The 17,580-nt window shown below is 34.6% G+C and overlaps 3 protein-coding genes across 3 annotated transcripts in view; all 3 read right to left on the reverse strand.

Moving 5' to 3' along the window:
• LOC130711636 (uncharacterized) overlaps positions 1 to 1,608 on the reverse strand; it is a 13,515-nt gene extending 11,907 nt beyond the window's left edge. The window contains exons 1-2 of the mRNA XM_057561340.1: positions 1,417 to 1,608; positions 947 to 1,050 (exon numbers count right to left, since the gene is read on the reverse strand). Of these exons, the coding sequence (XP_057417323.1) occupies positions 947 to 1,050; positions 1,417 to 1,608 (296 nt within the window). The remainder of the gene's footprint in view (positions 1 to 946; positions 1,051 to 1,416) is intronic.
• Positions 1,605 to 9,783, reverse strand: LOC130711645 (uncharacterized). Its single transcript, XM_057561350.1, has 10 exons — positions 9,759 to 9,783; positions 9,366 to 9,452; positions 8,352 to 8,459; positions 8,207 to 8,264; positions 7,826 to 8,113; positions 6,819 to 7,747; positions 5,516 to 6,733; positions 3,962 to 5,387; positions 3,494 to 3,547; positions 1,605 to 1,812 (listed from the first exon to the last, which is right to left on the reverse strand). Exons 1-10 carry the CDS (start codon positions 9,781 to 9,783, stop codon positions 1,605 to 1,607), a joined length of 4,401 nt encoding a protein of 1,466 aa, XP_057417333.1.
• A 4,522-nt stretch (positions 9,784 to 14,305) lies between these two features.
• Positions 14,306 to 16,656, reverse strand: LOC130711665 (uncharacterized). Its single transcript, XM_057561374.1, has 9 exons — positions 16,449 to 16,656; positions 16,138 to 16,234; positions 15,904 to 16,025; positions 15,705 to 15,789; positions 15,470 to 15,605; positions 15,227 to 15,381; positions 14,983 to 15,100; positions 14,646 to 14,837; positions 14,306 to 14,545 (listed from the first exon to the last, which is right to left on the reverse strand). The coding sequence occupies exons 1-9, from the start codon at positions 16,654 to 16,656 to the stop codon at positions 14,306 to 14,308; spliced, it is 1,353 nt and encodes a 450-aa protein (XP_057417357.1).
• Between the last annotated feature and the right edge of the window lie 924 nt (positions 16,657 to 17,580).

Here is a 17,580-nt window from a genome sequence, read left to right on the forward strand (position 1 = left end):
TCATCATCATCCTTTTCTTTCTCAGCATGGATCTCACCAGTCTGGGTTATGAGGAAGGTGTGTGAAGTGGATGAAGGCTTGGGGTTGAATTGTTCAACCAAGGTTCTCAGAGTGGCCTCACTTTGAGCAATACCTTGAATGAAGGAATTGAAAGGAGGTACTGGTTCAGTTGGGATGGATGTGGAAGAGGTGTAAATTGGAGTGGAAGGGATGGTTGTGGTAGCTGTTTGGATGGTGGATTTAGGAGCTTGAGGTTTGTGTTTCAGCTTGTGTTTCAGGTTGAGTGGGTGCTGTTTGGATTGAGGTAGGCATAGAGGTAGATATAGGCAGGGGTTGTTCAAGAATAACTACTAAAGCAGAATCAGAGTTAATGCTTTCAGTAATTACCTTACTTGGACTTCTGATGGATGTGGTTGTGGTAAGATTTGCAGCCCTTGCTGGATCAGAAGTTCTTTTAGATCTCCTTTCACGTTGAACTTCTGAAGCAGGTTCAGATGCTTGCTCTGCAACTGCCTCTTTCTGCTGAAGGGGACCCCTCAGAGGAAGCTTCCTTCTCTTCACTAAGGGAACAACATCAGAATCAGTGGATTCTTCAGCGTCTGAAGCTTCCCTTATAACCTGAATCACATTCTGGATGATCTCATGGTCATCTGCTCATCTTCTTCTTCCTCAAGAGTAACTTTTCTTCTCTTAGCCACAGGAATATCATCATCTTCAGTTTCCTCGCTTGAGGAATCTTCCCATGTGTCTTCAGAGCTTTCAGATTCAGACACTTGACGTGGTTGAACTAAGGTTCTCTTGGAAGGTTTTTCAGTAGAGGGTTCTCTGATGATCACAGTCTTGGATGCAGCTTTCTTTCTTTGCAGGTTCCTCTGTCAGAATCCCTTTGCCCTTAGGATCTGAAGGCTTGCTGCTTGTTGCCCTCCTTGATTTCCTTGTTGCCAACTTAGGAGGACTTTCAGGAAGTGTCTTGACAAACTCCTCAAGAGTGATAGGATCTCCTTGTCTTCTGAGCATCCGCACATACTCCAGAATACATGCTGGATTGTCCTTCTTGGACCAAATAGGAAAATCATCAATGGGGTAGTTTCTCTTACGAACCTCATCAGAAGTGTCTTCTCTGGGAGCAACTTGAACTTTCTCAATGATTTGCATTTTCTTCAACTTTGTGCCATTGAGAGCATCGCCAATAGACATGGCCAGATCTTCGTGAAGTCCAAGGTCTGATAGGGTCTTGACAAGCTTATTCTGGACGAAGATATCTGACAGCAGCCTTCCATACGGAATGTAAGATATGAACCTCTTGTTCTCAGAACCAGTTGTAGTCCTTGATTTCTCAACACATTCCTTCAGATAATTGAAGAGAAGGAATGGAAGACAGATAGGTTCGCCCTTAGAAATGTAGTACATGATTACCTTTTGAGTTTCATTAAGATAATCAGTTCCACCAGTTCTGGGGTGAATGCATGTAAGGAATATCTTCTGCCAAATCTTCATCTGAGGCTTCAAGTCCTTTATGTTGTACTTGGTTTTCTCCATTTCCCAGTGGTCATAAATCGCCTTGTTGACCACGCTCCTCATCCCAGGAACATTTGCATCAACGTTCATAATCCTTTTCCTTGCTGGAATTCCATACCCAGCAACTTTGCAATGGACTCTTCTGAGATTACAATCTTCTTGTCCAGCACGTGAGAAACAACGTAGTAGTCGTTGCAGACAACGTTCTTCCAGAACTCAACAACCAATTTGTTGTAAATCGGACCATCAAGTCTATTGAAGTAGCCAGACCACCCTTGTAAGTTGACCTGATCCCTGATGTCGAACCCATGTTCAGCCAGATTGTCGAAGTCAACTCTTGCTTCACAGCACACATTCAGTTCTTCTACTTTCTTGGCACAAGTGACTACATTTGGTGCATTCAGAATCTTCTGTGCTTCTTCGAATCTTTGATTCTCTTGATCTTCGGCAGTTTGTTTGGAAGAAGCAGAAACATTTACCTTAGGTTTCCTCGATTTGCCCATGATTCTCAGAGAATGAGGTTTAGGGTTCAGAGAGAAGGGGGAAATGTTGGAGGAAGGAGTATGAATGAATGCAATGCACACGGATAGTTTCAAAACCGTAAGTGTAAGTGAGTGGGAGATCGTGTGTGACAGTGCATATAGTGGGTTTAATGGTAACCGTTGACAGTTTTAAGAAATTAAAGGCAAAACCAACGGTTATAAAATAGATAGTCTGAAAATAGCATAGTAGAGGAGAGTAGACATCATCATTATAGCAGATATACCACGCGACTCAAGGAACTATGTCACAAATGAAGTGACACGTGTATTGTTGCCTACCACATAAGTTTAACCGGTGGGTTAAGTGCTTCTGATCGAGTAACTTCTGAAGGAGGTAACATCTGATGACTTCAGAGGTACCAGGTCAGAAGTTCTGAAGAAAACCTTACTCTGGACAAAAGTCCATGTTCAGGTTTTCAAGAATGAATAAAAACCTATCTTCTGCTAACAAGATGAAGATAACAAGATACCAAATCCAATGAGAGAAGTTTGAAGAAAAATGTTCAACAAACTTAGTGCTAAATAGTTGAATTTTAACTGGATAAACTTTTATTTTAGCGACTTTGTTTTTAACCTTATATGTCATACTTTTTGCTCCAAGACATACATATCAATGTTGGCTTTTATATATGGCTATAGTTACTATATTGCAGTTTATGATAATTGAACTTTTAGTATGAAAGTTAACTACTGACGTAGTACTGATTATATTTATGCTTAAAATGGTTTTGTGTGTAAACTTCCATTGCACAAATGGCCTATCCCTTCAACAGGTTAGACGTACCTATTTTTTTATTAAATGAAGTTGCTTCTTTAAGTTAACAACGAAACCAATGAATACATAATAAGTTCATCTTTAACATTTTACATATAATAAATTAAATAATCAGATACTTACATGTACAAATACCAAAACCCTATAAAAGAAGAAAACTACCCCACCTAATACCCCCTTGAAAATAGACTTAACAAAACATGCCTCATTAAAACCTTTCTAGGATAAAACCCCCTTGGGAAAACCTAGCAAGGAAAAAGAGTACCTATTTTGAAAAGTCAAGAGGAATTTTCAAGGGTGTTTACAAAGAAAACTAATACTCAACCCAAACCCAATTGGTAAGCCTTCCAAAATCAAGACCAAACCTTCCACCAAATTCTTAATACAGAATCTGTACCTCCAGGAAATAACCAGCAGAGGTAGACTTGTGAAAAAGGAACCAGGAAGCAAAAGCCATTCTAATGGGAGCTCACGAGTTTGCATCAATAAAAAAAACCAATATCCTCCACCAAAAGAGAGTGTTGCAACACCATCACTTAGAGTACAAAAAACGGCCATCCATACTTCATTTTAGTTGAACAAATCTGTTATTTAACTGAGCAATACAAGAGCACGACTACAAGATCCATTCAAGCAATGCACACCTAAAATCACTTACCATTTATGAGAATCCATGCCTTCCATTAAATGGTACATAGGAGACCTTCCCCATCTGGAGATTCATTTGAAAATAAACTAACTACCATAAATATTGAGTTAACATAAATCATAAAATTACTATTTATCATAGTATTTGCTTAAAAATTGTCACTATCTAAACCTACCTTTATACTAAATTTAAATAAGGGGACCAACATATATAATTAGCAATTGACTCATCTTCATACCTCAGCTTAAATTTTTGAATACTTCTTTGTAAACAACATTTTTTGTGTGCTCCAAAGGCGGAACTTCTGTCTGGTCAACATAAATTTTCAATCCATCCCTTGATTTCACACGCGACAACGCAACATATAGTTGACCATGGGAAAAAACAGGTCTCGGTAAAAAAACCCCCACTCGAGACAACGTCTGCCCTTGACTCTTATTAATTGTCATTGCAAAACAAACACACACCGGAAATTGCCTACGTTGAACTTTAACATGTAGACCACTATCAGAAGGAACAATAGTCATGTGTGGGATGTATGTTTTTGTGCCAGCTTTATTTCCATTTAGCACTTTCCCATAAATCAAATTTGGTCTAAGATCCAACACAATAAGCCGAGTTCCATTGCATAACCCAGCTGAAACATCAATATTTCTCATTAACATAATGGGCGTTCCAATTTTCAAACACAACCTATGATCAGGAAGTCCAGATCCCTTAATGTCGTTCAAAAACTCAATGGTTATCCAATTTGCATCAATGGCTACATCTTCATCAACTTTGACTACACTGTCTGAACTTAAATACACTTTTTCTTTGCCAGGTACTATTGAAAGCACAAACTGGTTCACACTATCAACAATATCCAAAGTGGGAGCAAGAATAGCTTTATCAATAAAATATTCCTCATCAAAAAATTTCCTTTGAATATCAGGGTAGGTGGAATAAACTATACTTGACACAACATCATCTTTAAAGAGAACCATCAAGTCATGTGGAATATCTAAATCACATTCACCATCATTGTAATCACCCAAATTACCATCACCAATATCAAGTATCCACTTGCTAAATTCAACCAATTTTTCACAATCATGTAAAGAATCATTCCCATGCAAACGCATATTCTCAGTAAGTTTTAAGACTTTGCAAAATTTCCATAGTCTTGATGAGTTAATAGTAGCCATTACAATTTCTTCCCTACTTGCTTTCGGGATAATAGGAAGAGTTTGTCTAAAATCTTCCCCTAAAACCACAACTTTTCCACCAAACGGCTTTCCCCCACCATAAACATCCCCAACTTCCATTATATCACGCAAGGTTCTATCAACAGCCTCAAATGCCCACCTATTAACCATAGGTGCCTCATCCCATATAATTAAACTTGTATGTTTAAGCAACTCTGCCTTGTTACTACCCAGCCTAATATTACAACATGAATCCTCATTTAACACAAGTGGGATACTAAATAACGAATGTGCAGTCCTCCCACCAGGTAACAAAAGAGATGCTATACCACTGGATGCAACATTCAACACAATCTTCCGCTCAGATCTTAATCTATAACTTAGGGTTTTCCAAAGAAAAGTTTTTCCTGTACCACCTGAACCATAGACAAAATAAAATCCTCCATCTGATTTATTAACTGCATCAATAACCTCATCATACACTTTCCTTTGACCATTATTCAACTTCATCAAATGGTCATTATGTTTAACTGACATATCATCAATGTCAAATCTTAACTCGTTAAACAACATGACATTCTCAAACTGAGGGACTTCATCTGAAATAGGATACGGAATGCCAGGAAAATCCTTTAGTGTTTTCCCATTATTAACTAACATTTTTTCAAGCTCAACCAAACAAAGCGTCTTCAAAGTCTGATCATCCAAACGCAAAGCTAGATAAAATAAAACAATTTATATAAAGTCAAAATAACAATTACTTTAACAACCACAAAGAAATGACATGTACAAAACATAAATATATACATGTATATAAACAAATACATAAATAAATAAAAAATACTTGGATTGCAAAGTAATTTCCTTCGCTTATAAAGAATTCCATCGGCTAACAACCTCCAAGTTTCCTCAAAAACTTTTCCTGGTGTGACAATTGAATTAGATAATAGCAACACCATAAACAACTTTCTAACAGACATACCACCTGACAATTCAGCACAATCAATTAATCCATCAATAAATTCTTTATCATCCTCTAATAATCCCAAGGCAGAACATGCTTCCTGAAAGCTCACTCGAACAACACCATCAACAGTTCTCAAATCGGCATAACTTGTGCATCCACATTGTAGATTTAACAATAAACGCAAATAATATACCTCCCCACACCCCAAAGGTATAAAATTCATTCTTCCAATGGAAAACCCTCTTTTGCGTGGTCGCCACTCTTTATCTTTAGGATGCCAAACAAATAACTGCGGATACTCAGCATATGTCAAATGCCTACCATGTTCATATATCATATTAGCAACCATCCACCCAGTAAACATTGTTTCAGACATCTGACCTCTTTGAACGACCCTATCAATTGGTTCTTCATTACCATATAATACAACTTGTTTGTTGGGCATATGAAAAGGTAATCGCTGAACGGGAGGCCAATGATCATGAATACGAAATGAAAATGATCTCCAAGCAGCTTCACAAGCAGACAAATAACGACAATCATAATATTGTTGGATCTCATCAACCTCTGGCACATTTTGTCCTTCATTACATTCATTTTTCATTGAAACTGTAACCCGATCAACTCCTTTGTTGATATACTTAAATAAGTATTTGATGCAATTCGATTTCTTACAATATTCAATGTTAATGTGGGCTTGGTACTTCATCAACAATTTTGCATTATAAGGAACAACATACCCATTATCTAATTGAACATCACGTCTTTCAACAAAAACACCAGTGTTCCTCCTTCGATATGTCGGATAACCATCAATGTCAAATGAGGTCTTATCCACATATTTCTTAGGAAAAAATTTGGAACACCGACCATTTACCATGCACGGAGAATTTTTCCTACTACTACCACATGGACCATGGACCATGAACATAGAAACAACTTCAAATAGTTTCGGGCTAGCAACTGGATCAGGTAACTCTGCACATATAACTGAATCAATTTTCTCTGGTGTTGTTAGCTTTGAACCAGGCGCTAACCAAATAAGTATATGGGCATGTGGAAGTCCCCTCTTTTGAAACTCAATGGTATACATTCCTATAAATAAATTAATCACCCATATAATATTTTTCAATATCTACATATATATATATATATTATATTCAATTGAAATATTACTAACCGGCTGAGACTTTCCCAAAATATTGACCTTTCCTCAAATCACGCATTAACTGCTTCACTTTAATATGAAAAACCCGACACGAGATATCAGGGCGATCATAGGCATTCAAGCCTTTTTCAGAAACACACCTTTGAATTTCAAGCCACTTTGGGTTGCAAGTAACAGTTATAAAAAGATCTGGATATCCAACATGTTTGCAGATTGCCATTGCATCTTGACAATTGTTAAACATATATCTTCTTCCACCAGTAAATGATGAAGGTAGAACTATCCTTGTTCCAACTGATGCTGAATCGACATCACCTTTCTCCATAGCCTCCTCCAATCCAGATAAGAAGTCCCGACGTATTGTCTTTTGATTACCCTTGATATATGATAATCTTTGAGCCTCAATCATCGAATAACAATCCACAAGAAATTGTTGGAATAATCTTCTACTACGCAATATAACTGAATCCTCTCTCATTCTTTCATGAATTCTAAAAGAAATAAATTCTCTCAAAGATACTCGTACTATCTTTTTAAAAACACGACCATCTCCATCTTGGCGAAACAAAATATCTTCTTTATATCCATCTTCTCCATTAGGAAAAAGCAAAGGATATTGCAACGGTAAAAATGAAGTGTGTGTCTCATGAATTCTTCTAAGAGTACCATCCATTGAACTAACAACTATGTCTCGACCACAATCAGTAGAATCAAAATCACCAACAATTAAACCAGCTACCTCATCCACAGAAGGTAAATTGTACACTCTTGGGTCTTTGGGTCTAGCCCTAAACAATCTTAGAGAAATCCTTAACAATTGGTTGATAGAAATGAAATCACGTACCTTTCGAAATGATTTCACCAAGACATTACACTCATCAACCATTGCCAAAAGATCTTCAATTAAGGATTTGTTTAGCTTACAACTTCCATCCGAATTCCTAAACAATAAAACAAAAATATTAATAACATTAAAACATAATATACAACATTCATAAGAAAAAATAGCATTTACGTACCTAAAGTGTGAACTTTGATTTTGGATCTCATTCTGAGTATCATAAACATAAAGTTGGGCAAATTTAGGAGTCTCTACCACATTTGGAAGCAAGCTACCAATACGATGATAATTTTGCCCACTAATAACAAATTGTGGTGGACCGCCTCCGTCATTTAGACCACTTTCAATTTTTCCACCAAATGAAGTAAAAGCAAAAGCACTATTATAACTTCTTATATTTGCTAAGAATTCTTGACTACGAACATCATTTCCCATTATCAAATCCCATAATAAAGTCGGTGGCTTCCTGAAGAAAGGAACTAACACTTTTCCGTTTAGACAACACAACGAAAAAATTGTGGGAATATTATTCTTTTTCTTTCTAACTCCTTCAGCATACCAATGCAAAGCCCCACAATACTGACACTCATACTTCATGTCTCCAATATCAGAATATTCTGCATTTAAATTCAATAACACTTACATGGAAATTTTTTCACAATCAACCTTTAATTACAAATTTATATCATAAAACAATAATTTACCCTCAAACTCATCTAAATTTTTACTGCAAGGCATATCATCTCGTTCACCATCTTCACTATCTTCACTTTCATCACTTGATGAACAACCACTAAATGTTTGAACTTCATCTACAAATAGTTGCAATTTATTATTATTTCATAAATAGAAAGAATAGAACAAAAAATATAATAAACATTATTCAAAACCTCCATTAAAAAAAAGCAATTCTACTCTATTGATCAAAAAGTTAAGCGATATGCATAAAAATATTTACTTAAAAAAATAATTGATTTTATTTTAAGTGAATTTTTTGAATAAAATAATTTTTTATTTAAGTTTGTCAATAAGTTTTTTTTACAAAAGATGCAATTTAAAACCATTTGGAGATAAATATTTCAAATATAAATTAGGAGCAATATGGACCATTTAAATTTTTAAGAGTGTGTTTCATTATGTTCCACCATTTTCTAAAGAACAAAAATGTGATATTCCAAGAGCATTTAATTTTCTTCTCTTCTGCTCCATCATAAAAACATAACAATCACAAAACTGAACTCAAATGTGACATTCCATTCACAAATGTCTACCAAACAATACTTTAAATTAAAAATCAAAATCATGGTTGGAAAATGGAAATGAACTGTCCTAGACACCAAAAATTGGCCATAAAATTATTTAAATTATATACTCTGGCAGCTTATCATCTCTACTAATCCAATTATCCACACCAACATCACTCGCGCCATCTTCTTGTACTGGACTTTAAAAAGTATACCTTATATTAATTCCTTCAACTTCAGATTCATATCATATCATATGACACCTAAATAACCTCCATTGTAATATTTTATAATCCACAAAATCATCCCCTTGGATTTAAACTACTAACTCAAAAACAGTCATCTTTATAATCCCACTTTTGATAATTCGTTCATTTGACAGTTAATATTACTTATCTTAAAAATTTCTAAAATCAAGTTATACATTTTTCACTCACTCAAAATTTCACATTATAAACCATTAGAAAAAAATACCAGCATTAGTCGACACCGATGACGAGGAAATATCCATAGCATCATAAAGAGTGTCATTAGCCAAACTTGAGGTAGTCCTTGAGCACACTACCAAAAGATAAAAACTAAGGTAAAAAAAACCTTCACAACAAAATAATCACTACTAATTAACATGCTAAGTTAATTAACTCAACTGAATTTCTCTTCGCGCATATATCTTTGGCCTCTCGGAAAACATTTCTTTTTGTTACCCCTTGTTCTTTCTTCAGATAATGAGGGCACCGATCCCTGTCCAATACCTTACCAAAAAGAACACAAAGGATTAATAAGCTCAGCTCTTCTTCATATATTCATATCAAACACTTTTAATCATAATTCTTTCACACAATTGATATAGAAGGAACACATATTTACCTGTTGATTTGCTACTGGACGACATTACTCTTTTATATTTTCTAGGAACACCAGCCATGACAAAGCACCACAAATCTGCCCACACTAATTACCTAAAAATTTAACAAACATGATACTAATTAAATGAATATGCCAGAAAAAAAACCAATTGTTCCTCACTGGTTATACTTCAAGTCCTACCTATTCTTTTGGACAACAAATCTAAGGTAAGAGCTTAGAAAATAAGGGCAATAAACAAAACACAATGATCACCTAGCTTACATGCTCTTCACAAATGAAATTTTACAACCTACTTGTACTATATTTATATTGAAAATGTGTTTTTTTTGCCTCCACGGGTGTTAAAGGTATTACCTCTATAGCAAACTAAATCCAATATACTTAGAGTCACTTTTTCATGAAAATGATTCTTCCCAAAAAAGTAACCAATTCATTACAAAAGTCAATACTTCTCTAGTACACAATTTTTTAAAATTTTAATGCGTTACACTTTTTACATGATAAAACAACTCTTCATCCTTATATTTTGTCATCGTACCAATATAGCTTCTAGAACAAACATAAGCTAAAAAAAACTTTTCCAAGAATGACAAAAATTTACTAATAAATGTTAACTTTTTACAATGCTATGTGAACTTCTCTTAGTCAAGTACCCTATGTTATGTACTGAATACATATAACCTCTATCATAAATAGTGTACTACCAAATTCAAATAACAAAATTATACATACTTCATAAATCAGGTATTTACATATACTATACTATTAAAGTAAGAACAAAATAATTTTCCCACTAATACTTTATGGTAACCCAAATTTGATTAAAATACATTGCGTTGCACCCAAGAACACAAATAGATAGGGAAATAACATGTCAAATGTACAAAAGAAAAACCAAAAGAAGGTCAACCATAAATTAAATAACATTATTGAGCAAAAGTTAGAAGAGGAAACATGGAATTGGCCATCATTCAACTTGGGTTATCTGAGTGAAAACAAAATTAATCTATTCAATGGTTTACCAAATTTGAAGTCTGGGCAGCAGAAAGTGCTAGAGGCAGAGAGACGTGAAGCTGAAGCTGAAGCCCTTAGACTTGCACCAGTGGTTTTTACTCCTGCTGCTTCTGCTTCCATTACAGCTCATCAAGCAGCTCAGAATGTTCCTTCCAGCTCCACACCGTCAAGCTCGTCCAGACTCGACCTCATGGAACAACGTTATGATACTCATGAATCTATGCTACAGGACATGAAGCAAATGATGATGGAACTTCTGCGTCGCACTGATAAACCCTAGTTTTAGGATCTCTCCGTTTTCCCTCTTAACTTACTTTATTTTAACTTCCTTTTATTATCTTCTTTAAGTTACTTTAGCTATTCTGCTTTGTTCGTTACTGTTTCTCTTTGCATATATTTCTCTTTGCATATATATATATATATATATATTTGTCAACTTGTGTTTGCAAATTTTTTTTTATTCATAATCATTTTGTTTACATCATACATTTTATTTTTCCTAAAGTCTAGAATGGAGGATCCTTCCTCATTCTTCTGCACTCTTGACGCTGCTCTGACCTCTCCCTCCCAGACGATCCAGTGAATACTGGATGTTGTTGAGACTGACGTTCAGCTCTTCCCTCTCCAGAACCTCTTCTGTTGTCTTGAGCTTCTCCTCTATGGTCTTCCTTTCTTCCAGTAGCCTCAGCTCAAGCTGGCTGAGTTCTTGAACTTCTTCCACGAAGGCAAGAAATTCCTTCAAGTTGTTCTTCAGCTCTGGACGAAGGTCATCCTCAAGCAGTGTCCTCGTTAGCTCTGATATGGTCGTTGTACCCTCTGGATGCCTTATGTTCAGGAACAAGTCCTCCTCACAGGCCTTCCTTCTGAGCTCTTCAAGTGCTTCCATGTATGATGCCATTTTTTTTAATTGTTCCAGTTGTGAAGCTTACCCTCTTTCTCCATCGCTTTATATAGGCTTCACTTTCTCTCTGAAAGTTAATGCTTCTACAGTTTCTCGAGGTTAAGTTCTTGGTAACTGACCCCTTTCATTACTTCCTTGGCCGGTGGTAAACGTTCTTCTTTTGCATTAACTCTTCTATTTATTTCGCCTAACTCTGATTCTTGCATCATTTTATTTTTTCTTCAAACTTAGAAATTCTCTAAGGGGGAGTACCTTGTACTTCAAGCTAAGTTTTTCACACCCCAAGCTTTTTGCTTATGACAAAAAGGGGGAGTACAACCCAGTTTTTGATGTGTAAGATGTGTTAGTGTGATTTATTTTTCTTTTGGAGAATTTAAGAGTTCCACTTTTATGACCATAGATGTGTCACTGGGCAAATACAAGGAATACATTTCACTTCTTCTGAAGTGATATTAGTTTGACTCCGACCCAAAACTCTGATACCTTGTCCGTTGACTCTGAATACTTATGCGCTCTGATTATTCTATTTCATCTATGTCATAAGTTTTTCACTCTGAACTCTTATATTATTTAGCTCAGAATCTAGATTCAGAGGGAGCTAAGCTCAGAATCAAGCGGTGGCTTGAATTCAGAATGAACAAGATAAACTATTCACATCAGGATAAGTCTTATTCTATATCCCTAAACTCTGAGTGAATTCAGTTTATTGTTTAAGAATTGTTCATCAAAAATCTTAGTTTTGTCATCATCAAAAAGGGGGAGATTGTAAGATCAAGTTTTGATCTAGTAGTACAACTCTATGTTTTGATGATTACAAGTTAACTTTTTGATATGAACAATTATGGTACTCTAACGTGTTTTTCTGAGTGTGCTATTTACATGCTCTAACCTTGATTCTGTCTCACACAAATCACAAGCACTGTGCATAAAGAGTGACCCAAGCAACGCTTTCGCATTCTCCATGTTCACTCTGAACAGTGGAAAAGCTTCAGAAGATCTAAAGTCTTACAAACTCTGATATGGACTCAGTCACCAGAAGTTCTGAAGATCCAGAAGATCTGGCAACCAAAAGACTCTGAAGACTCAAAAGCTCTGATGGTGTAGAAGACTCTGACAATCCAGACTCTGAAGAGTGAAGACTCTGAAATTATAATTTCAATGCGCAAACCATACACAACTTATATAACTTAATTTACTTTATTCCTACTCACCCTCTTTTATTATTTGGACAACAAAATTCCCACAACCATTCCCATAATTCTATAACAGAAAACAGCTGTTTTAACATAACGAAATTATATAATTTTAGAAAACAGAAACATTCATAAATGAACATAGGTCAAGAGAACAAACTCTCCCTTGTGACTAAATAAAAGATCAAGACAACAAAGCAACAATAGGAAATAGACCAAGCAAGACCAAATAAAAAAAATAGATAAAACATGTATTCAGCTTTAGTTTCAAAACAAAATTTAAGCAAATAAAAATCTGGTCAACAAAGAAATAAATTATTTTACTTATACTAAATTACGGTCAAAAATCTACATGATATATCAAGTTTTTTTACTGATTTATTCTGAAATTGAGAAGGAATTAAAAAGATTAATAAATACAATAATGATTTGTTTTTTAAAATAGTTGGTGGATATAATATTTTAATACTAATCAGTAATAGAATAGGAATCTTATCATTATGCTGTTGAACTCAATTAGTTTTCATGTGCACCCCATGTAAAGCTGTTTTCATTGTGGCAGTGAATATACTTGAAACTCAGTGATGCTGGTCAATACTTCATTTTCCCATGGTTATCACAAACATTTTGAATTATGATTTTACTCATAACTATCCCCCAATACCCGTGCATGCAAGGCACCGTCCAACTGTTTCTGTTTTTTTTCTTTTGGTCAAAGTCTCATTGCCATTAAAAGAAGCCCAAGTGCACTCGAGGAGTAACCTTTTCCACAATGCAGCAGCAAAAACAGTAGAAACACAAGCCACAGTACAAGTTAGCCTCTGCTCAAGAGAAAAATATATAACAAACAAGATTGGAACAAAGGAGGATAGTTTGTCAGTCACAAATAAAACACTTGAAGCTTGACTTTTCTCTTTAAGCCAGTTCCAGAACCTAAATAGTATCAGATCATGAACACTGAATACTTACATATAACAAAAGAAGTTGAAACCCTGAAATCATTTTACTCTTAATGATACAAATTCTATCCCAAAAGAAACTTTCACATAACAAGTACTTAAATAACATAAACTCCAAAGTCAATAAAAACCCAAACACAATACAGCAAAACTATATAACATGTATATGACAAAATAATAACTCGATATTCAAAGAACTATACAAGATCATCAACTTATATATAAACATGGATACATACATTCATTACATAAACAATTTTAGTCATCAAGTAGTTAACAAAACAAGACTACAAATTGCTTAGAGTAAGCCAAAATAAACATTAACCTACAAACACTACCTAATATTCCAACTGATTAACCTACCAACTTCTTAGTTTCCTTGATATCAAATAGTGCAACTATGGTCTACAAAAAAACTACCCATAGTTATTAACTTGTTTTCAAAACCAAGGAATAAACACCCCCACTTTCACACAAGTACTAATCTGTTCCATACTTGCACTCCTTAAACTTCACATTCTGAAATTCTTCCTCCACAACAAATTCATCCTCTAGCTTTCTCTTGAATGATTTTGAGCAACCACCATATTCTGTAGTGCTCCTTTCAATAGTTGGCTTCACAATCACAGGGACCACTAAATCAGGAGGGCTTCCCAATAACTCCATATCTATCTCATAATCATCAAGGTTCAACTCAGAAAATGAACTGGGGAACTTTGCCTACAAGATATCAAATAAACAATTAACTATTTTACCAAATTGTTGTTTCCAATACTAACCCAGTAGAACAAAATTAAGCACCAAAATAACATAAACAAACCATAATGGGAGTCTCAACAGATGAATTTGCCATAAACACTTCCATAAGATCAAAATCATCACAAACACGTTTCACAGTATATGGATCCTCAAAGTTGTACACATTAACCAAATTCTTCTCAACCTTAAATAGCAAATCCCTTCCAACCAACCCTTCCTGCATAACAGTGGTAGCACGAGTGCAGTTCGGATCCTAAACAATTTAACAATTGATGAATACATATTTAGAGATATTTAAACTCATCAACTAAGGCTAAACTAGACAACAAAATCGAAAATAATCAAATCAAAATAATAAATTCCCACACACACACACACACACACACATATATATATACCTCAACTTCATTTAGCATCTGACTACATGTTTTCTTTAGCAGATTTTCAGCAATTGAATCGGGCATCACAAAATCAGCAGAATCTACCCCATCAAAGACTTGTAGCTTAATCCTAAACCTAACAACATCAAGAACACAAGTCATTTAGGTTTTATAAAACAACACAACAACTAAGTACAACTTCAAACTCCTGAAAAATAAATATCCCTTGCAGATTTTAAATGTCAAGATTTATAACATATACCTAGGAGCAACATAATTAACAAGTCTAAAGCAGCCAGAACAGTAATAATGCCCATTCTCATTCATAACTGCACGAGAGCACTTGCAAGCTAGGTACCACCAGCTATCATCTTCCAAAAGTGTAACTATCTTCGCTCGAACAACAAAATCTCCATCCTGCATTTATACATCTTAATTCATTCTTTCCACAAACACAAGGTACTAAAGAAATAAAACATCTCTTAATGAAAGAAATTACAAAAACCTCAATCGAAACATTCAATGATTTCACAGTTTTTCTTGGATGATTCTTAATAAAATCATCATACACTGAAACAACAGAATTTTCAATCATATTAAACCCAGCTTCATCAGCAAACTGAGTATCAGTCACCATAATCCTGAAAAAAAAAGAAATAAAAGCACAAGTAGATTATATCCACCTAACTCAAAAAAAACCTTACTCTACAAAGAGGTTTCAATTTTGAACAAAAACATACTCATTCCAGAATGATAAAACCTCCGGGATTTGAGCGTTAAAACTTAGCCTCGTTGCACCCACTACACCTTGAAGCACACTTTTTCCTAAAAATACATGTTACATAAATCAAGAAATTATCTACTTATTAAAAAAATACAAACAAAACACATCACCATTTATAGTCAAACAATATATCAAGTTTTATACAAGCTTTATACCTCTTAATTTTTTTATTTTGGCTAACTGGAAAACCAAGATTGCTTCTTCAGTAGAATGAATAGACAGATAGTCCGTGACAAATTTGGCATGCTCTTCAAACAAAACACATTGAACTCTCCCCCTAAATATAAAATTAACACAAACAAGAATGAAATTATAAATACAGAGTAGACCAACAAACACATGCACTAAATAATAGTTTAGTTCTTAACTAAACAGGATATGAAAATTACTTGTCATCAGCAAGCTCTATGATCATCATCTTAGACATCTTCCCTTTTTTAACACAAGTCCTTTCTTCAACAATACATGTGAGCAACCCAATAAAATCTGCACAATAACAAATAAATTATAAACTAACATCTATGCATACCATACATTAGTTAATATAACAAGTTAATAACCCTACACAGCTACTGAAATCAACCACATATTTATGCAAGTTTTCATAACTGCAATAGCTTAAGGAAACCTATAAAATCCATAAGTGATTCTACATACCACTATGAAGCATAAAACTTATCACACATTTTAATATTCTTACCAACTAAACAATCTGACCGTCCACAAGCCATATTTACTTGTTCTGAATTCTTTAGAGAAAGACCCCACATCGGAATCAAAGTGTTCTCACATGGGACAACAATAGAATCATGATTAAGAAGAATCTTGAAGGGATGTTCAGTTGCACGAAAAGGTCCCAAATTAGGCACCAACCGACCAAAAGTTATCTTATATACATTCCCTTCCATGAATGTTTGTCCCCATTTAACATACATTTCTCTCCTTAGAGAGCATTGAATATTGCCTCCCTTCAAATGAAACCATATAGCATTTATTATTCACAACAAACAATCATAAATCACACTTAATAACTATCCAATAATAACCAAATTAAACTTTGAATGACTTCTGAAATAAAACAATTCTCAGATCATACTACATACATATTGATCCATAAGAATTATCTCCACTGATTTTGGTACTCCATTTCCATTACATGTGTACACAGTCCAAAGCCTGACTACCCTCACTATCACACTCCAAATTTGAGAGGGTGGACACAAGGCATTAACAATACCCAGAGAGAAAGAGTTAGCCATCACAAATTACTCCAAGTTTTGAAACTTTATCTTAAGCAAAGACTGAATACTACTAACACGTTTAGCTTGGACCACAACACATTACTATCTTATATAGGCAATATAGGCGGGCTCTTAAAATTTTGTAATTCAAAATTTTTTATTAAACAATTATAAATGATAAAGTTTATCCCTAACTTTTACTGCTTATTACGAAGTTTTATCTAAAACTTGAGTACCTGTCAGTAAAACCAGCCTATTGCACCCAAGCTTAATAAAATGATATTTTAATCCATCTAACTAAACCTAACTATACATCACAACTGATTACCATCATTTTAACTCATATAAGAGACACCCTTTAGGACTGTTTCCAAAAAGAACAACTAAGAGAAACTAATTTGTTATTTACTTCAGACACACAGCTCATGTATAATATAATAATTAATTATAAAAGATATCCCTTAGTTTACCAATCAGTTAGACATAATAAAAATCTACAATAGTAACTGAAAAAAATTGGAAACATGCAAGTACCAATCACCTGACACGTACTGGAGAGTGTGATAGATGACATATAAATCACCTTCAACA

This window comes from Lotus japonicus, chromosome 1 (assembly GCF_012489685.1).
Source record: "Lotus japonicus ecotype B-129 chromosome 1, LjGifu_v1.2".
Classification (NCBI taxonomy): domain Eukaryota; kingdom Viridiplantae; phylum Streptophyta; class Magnoliopsida; order Fabales; family Fabaceae; genus Lotus; species Lotus japonicus.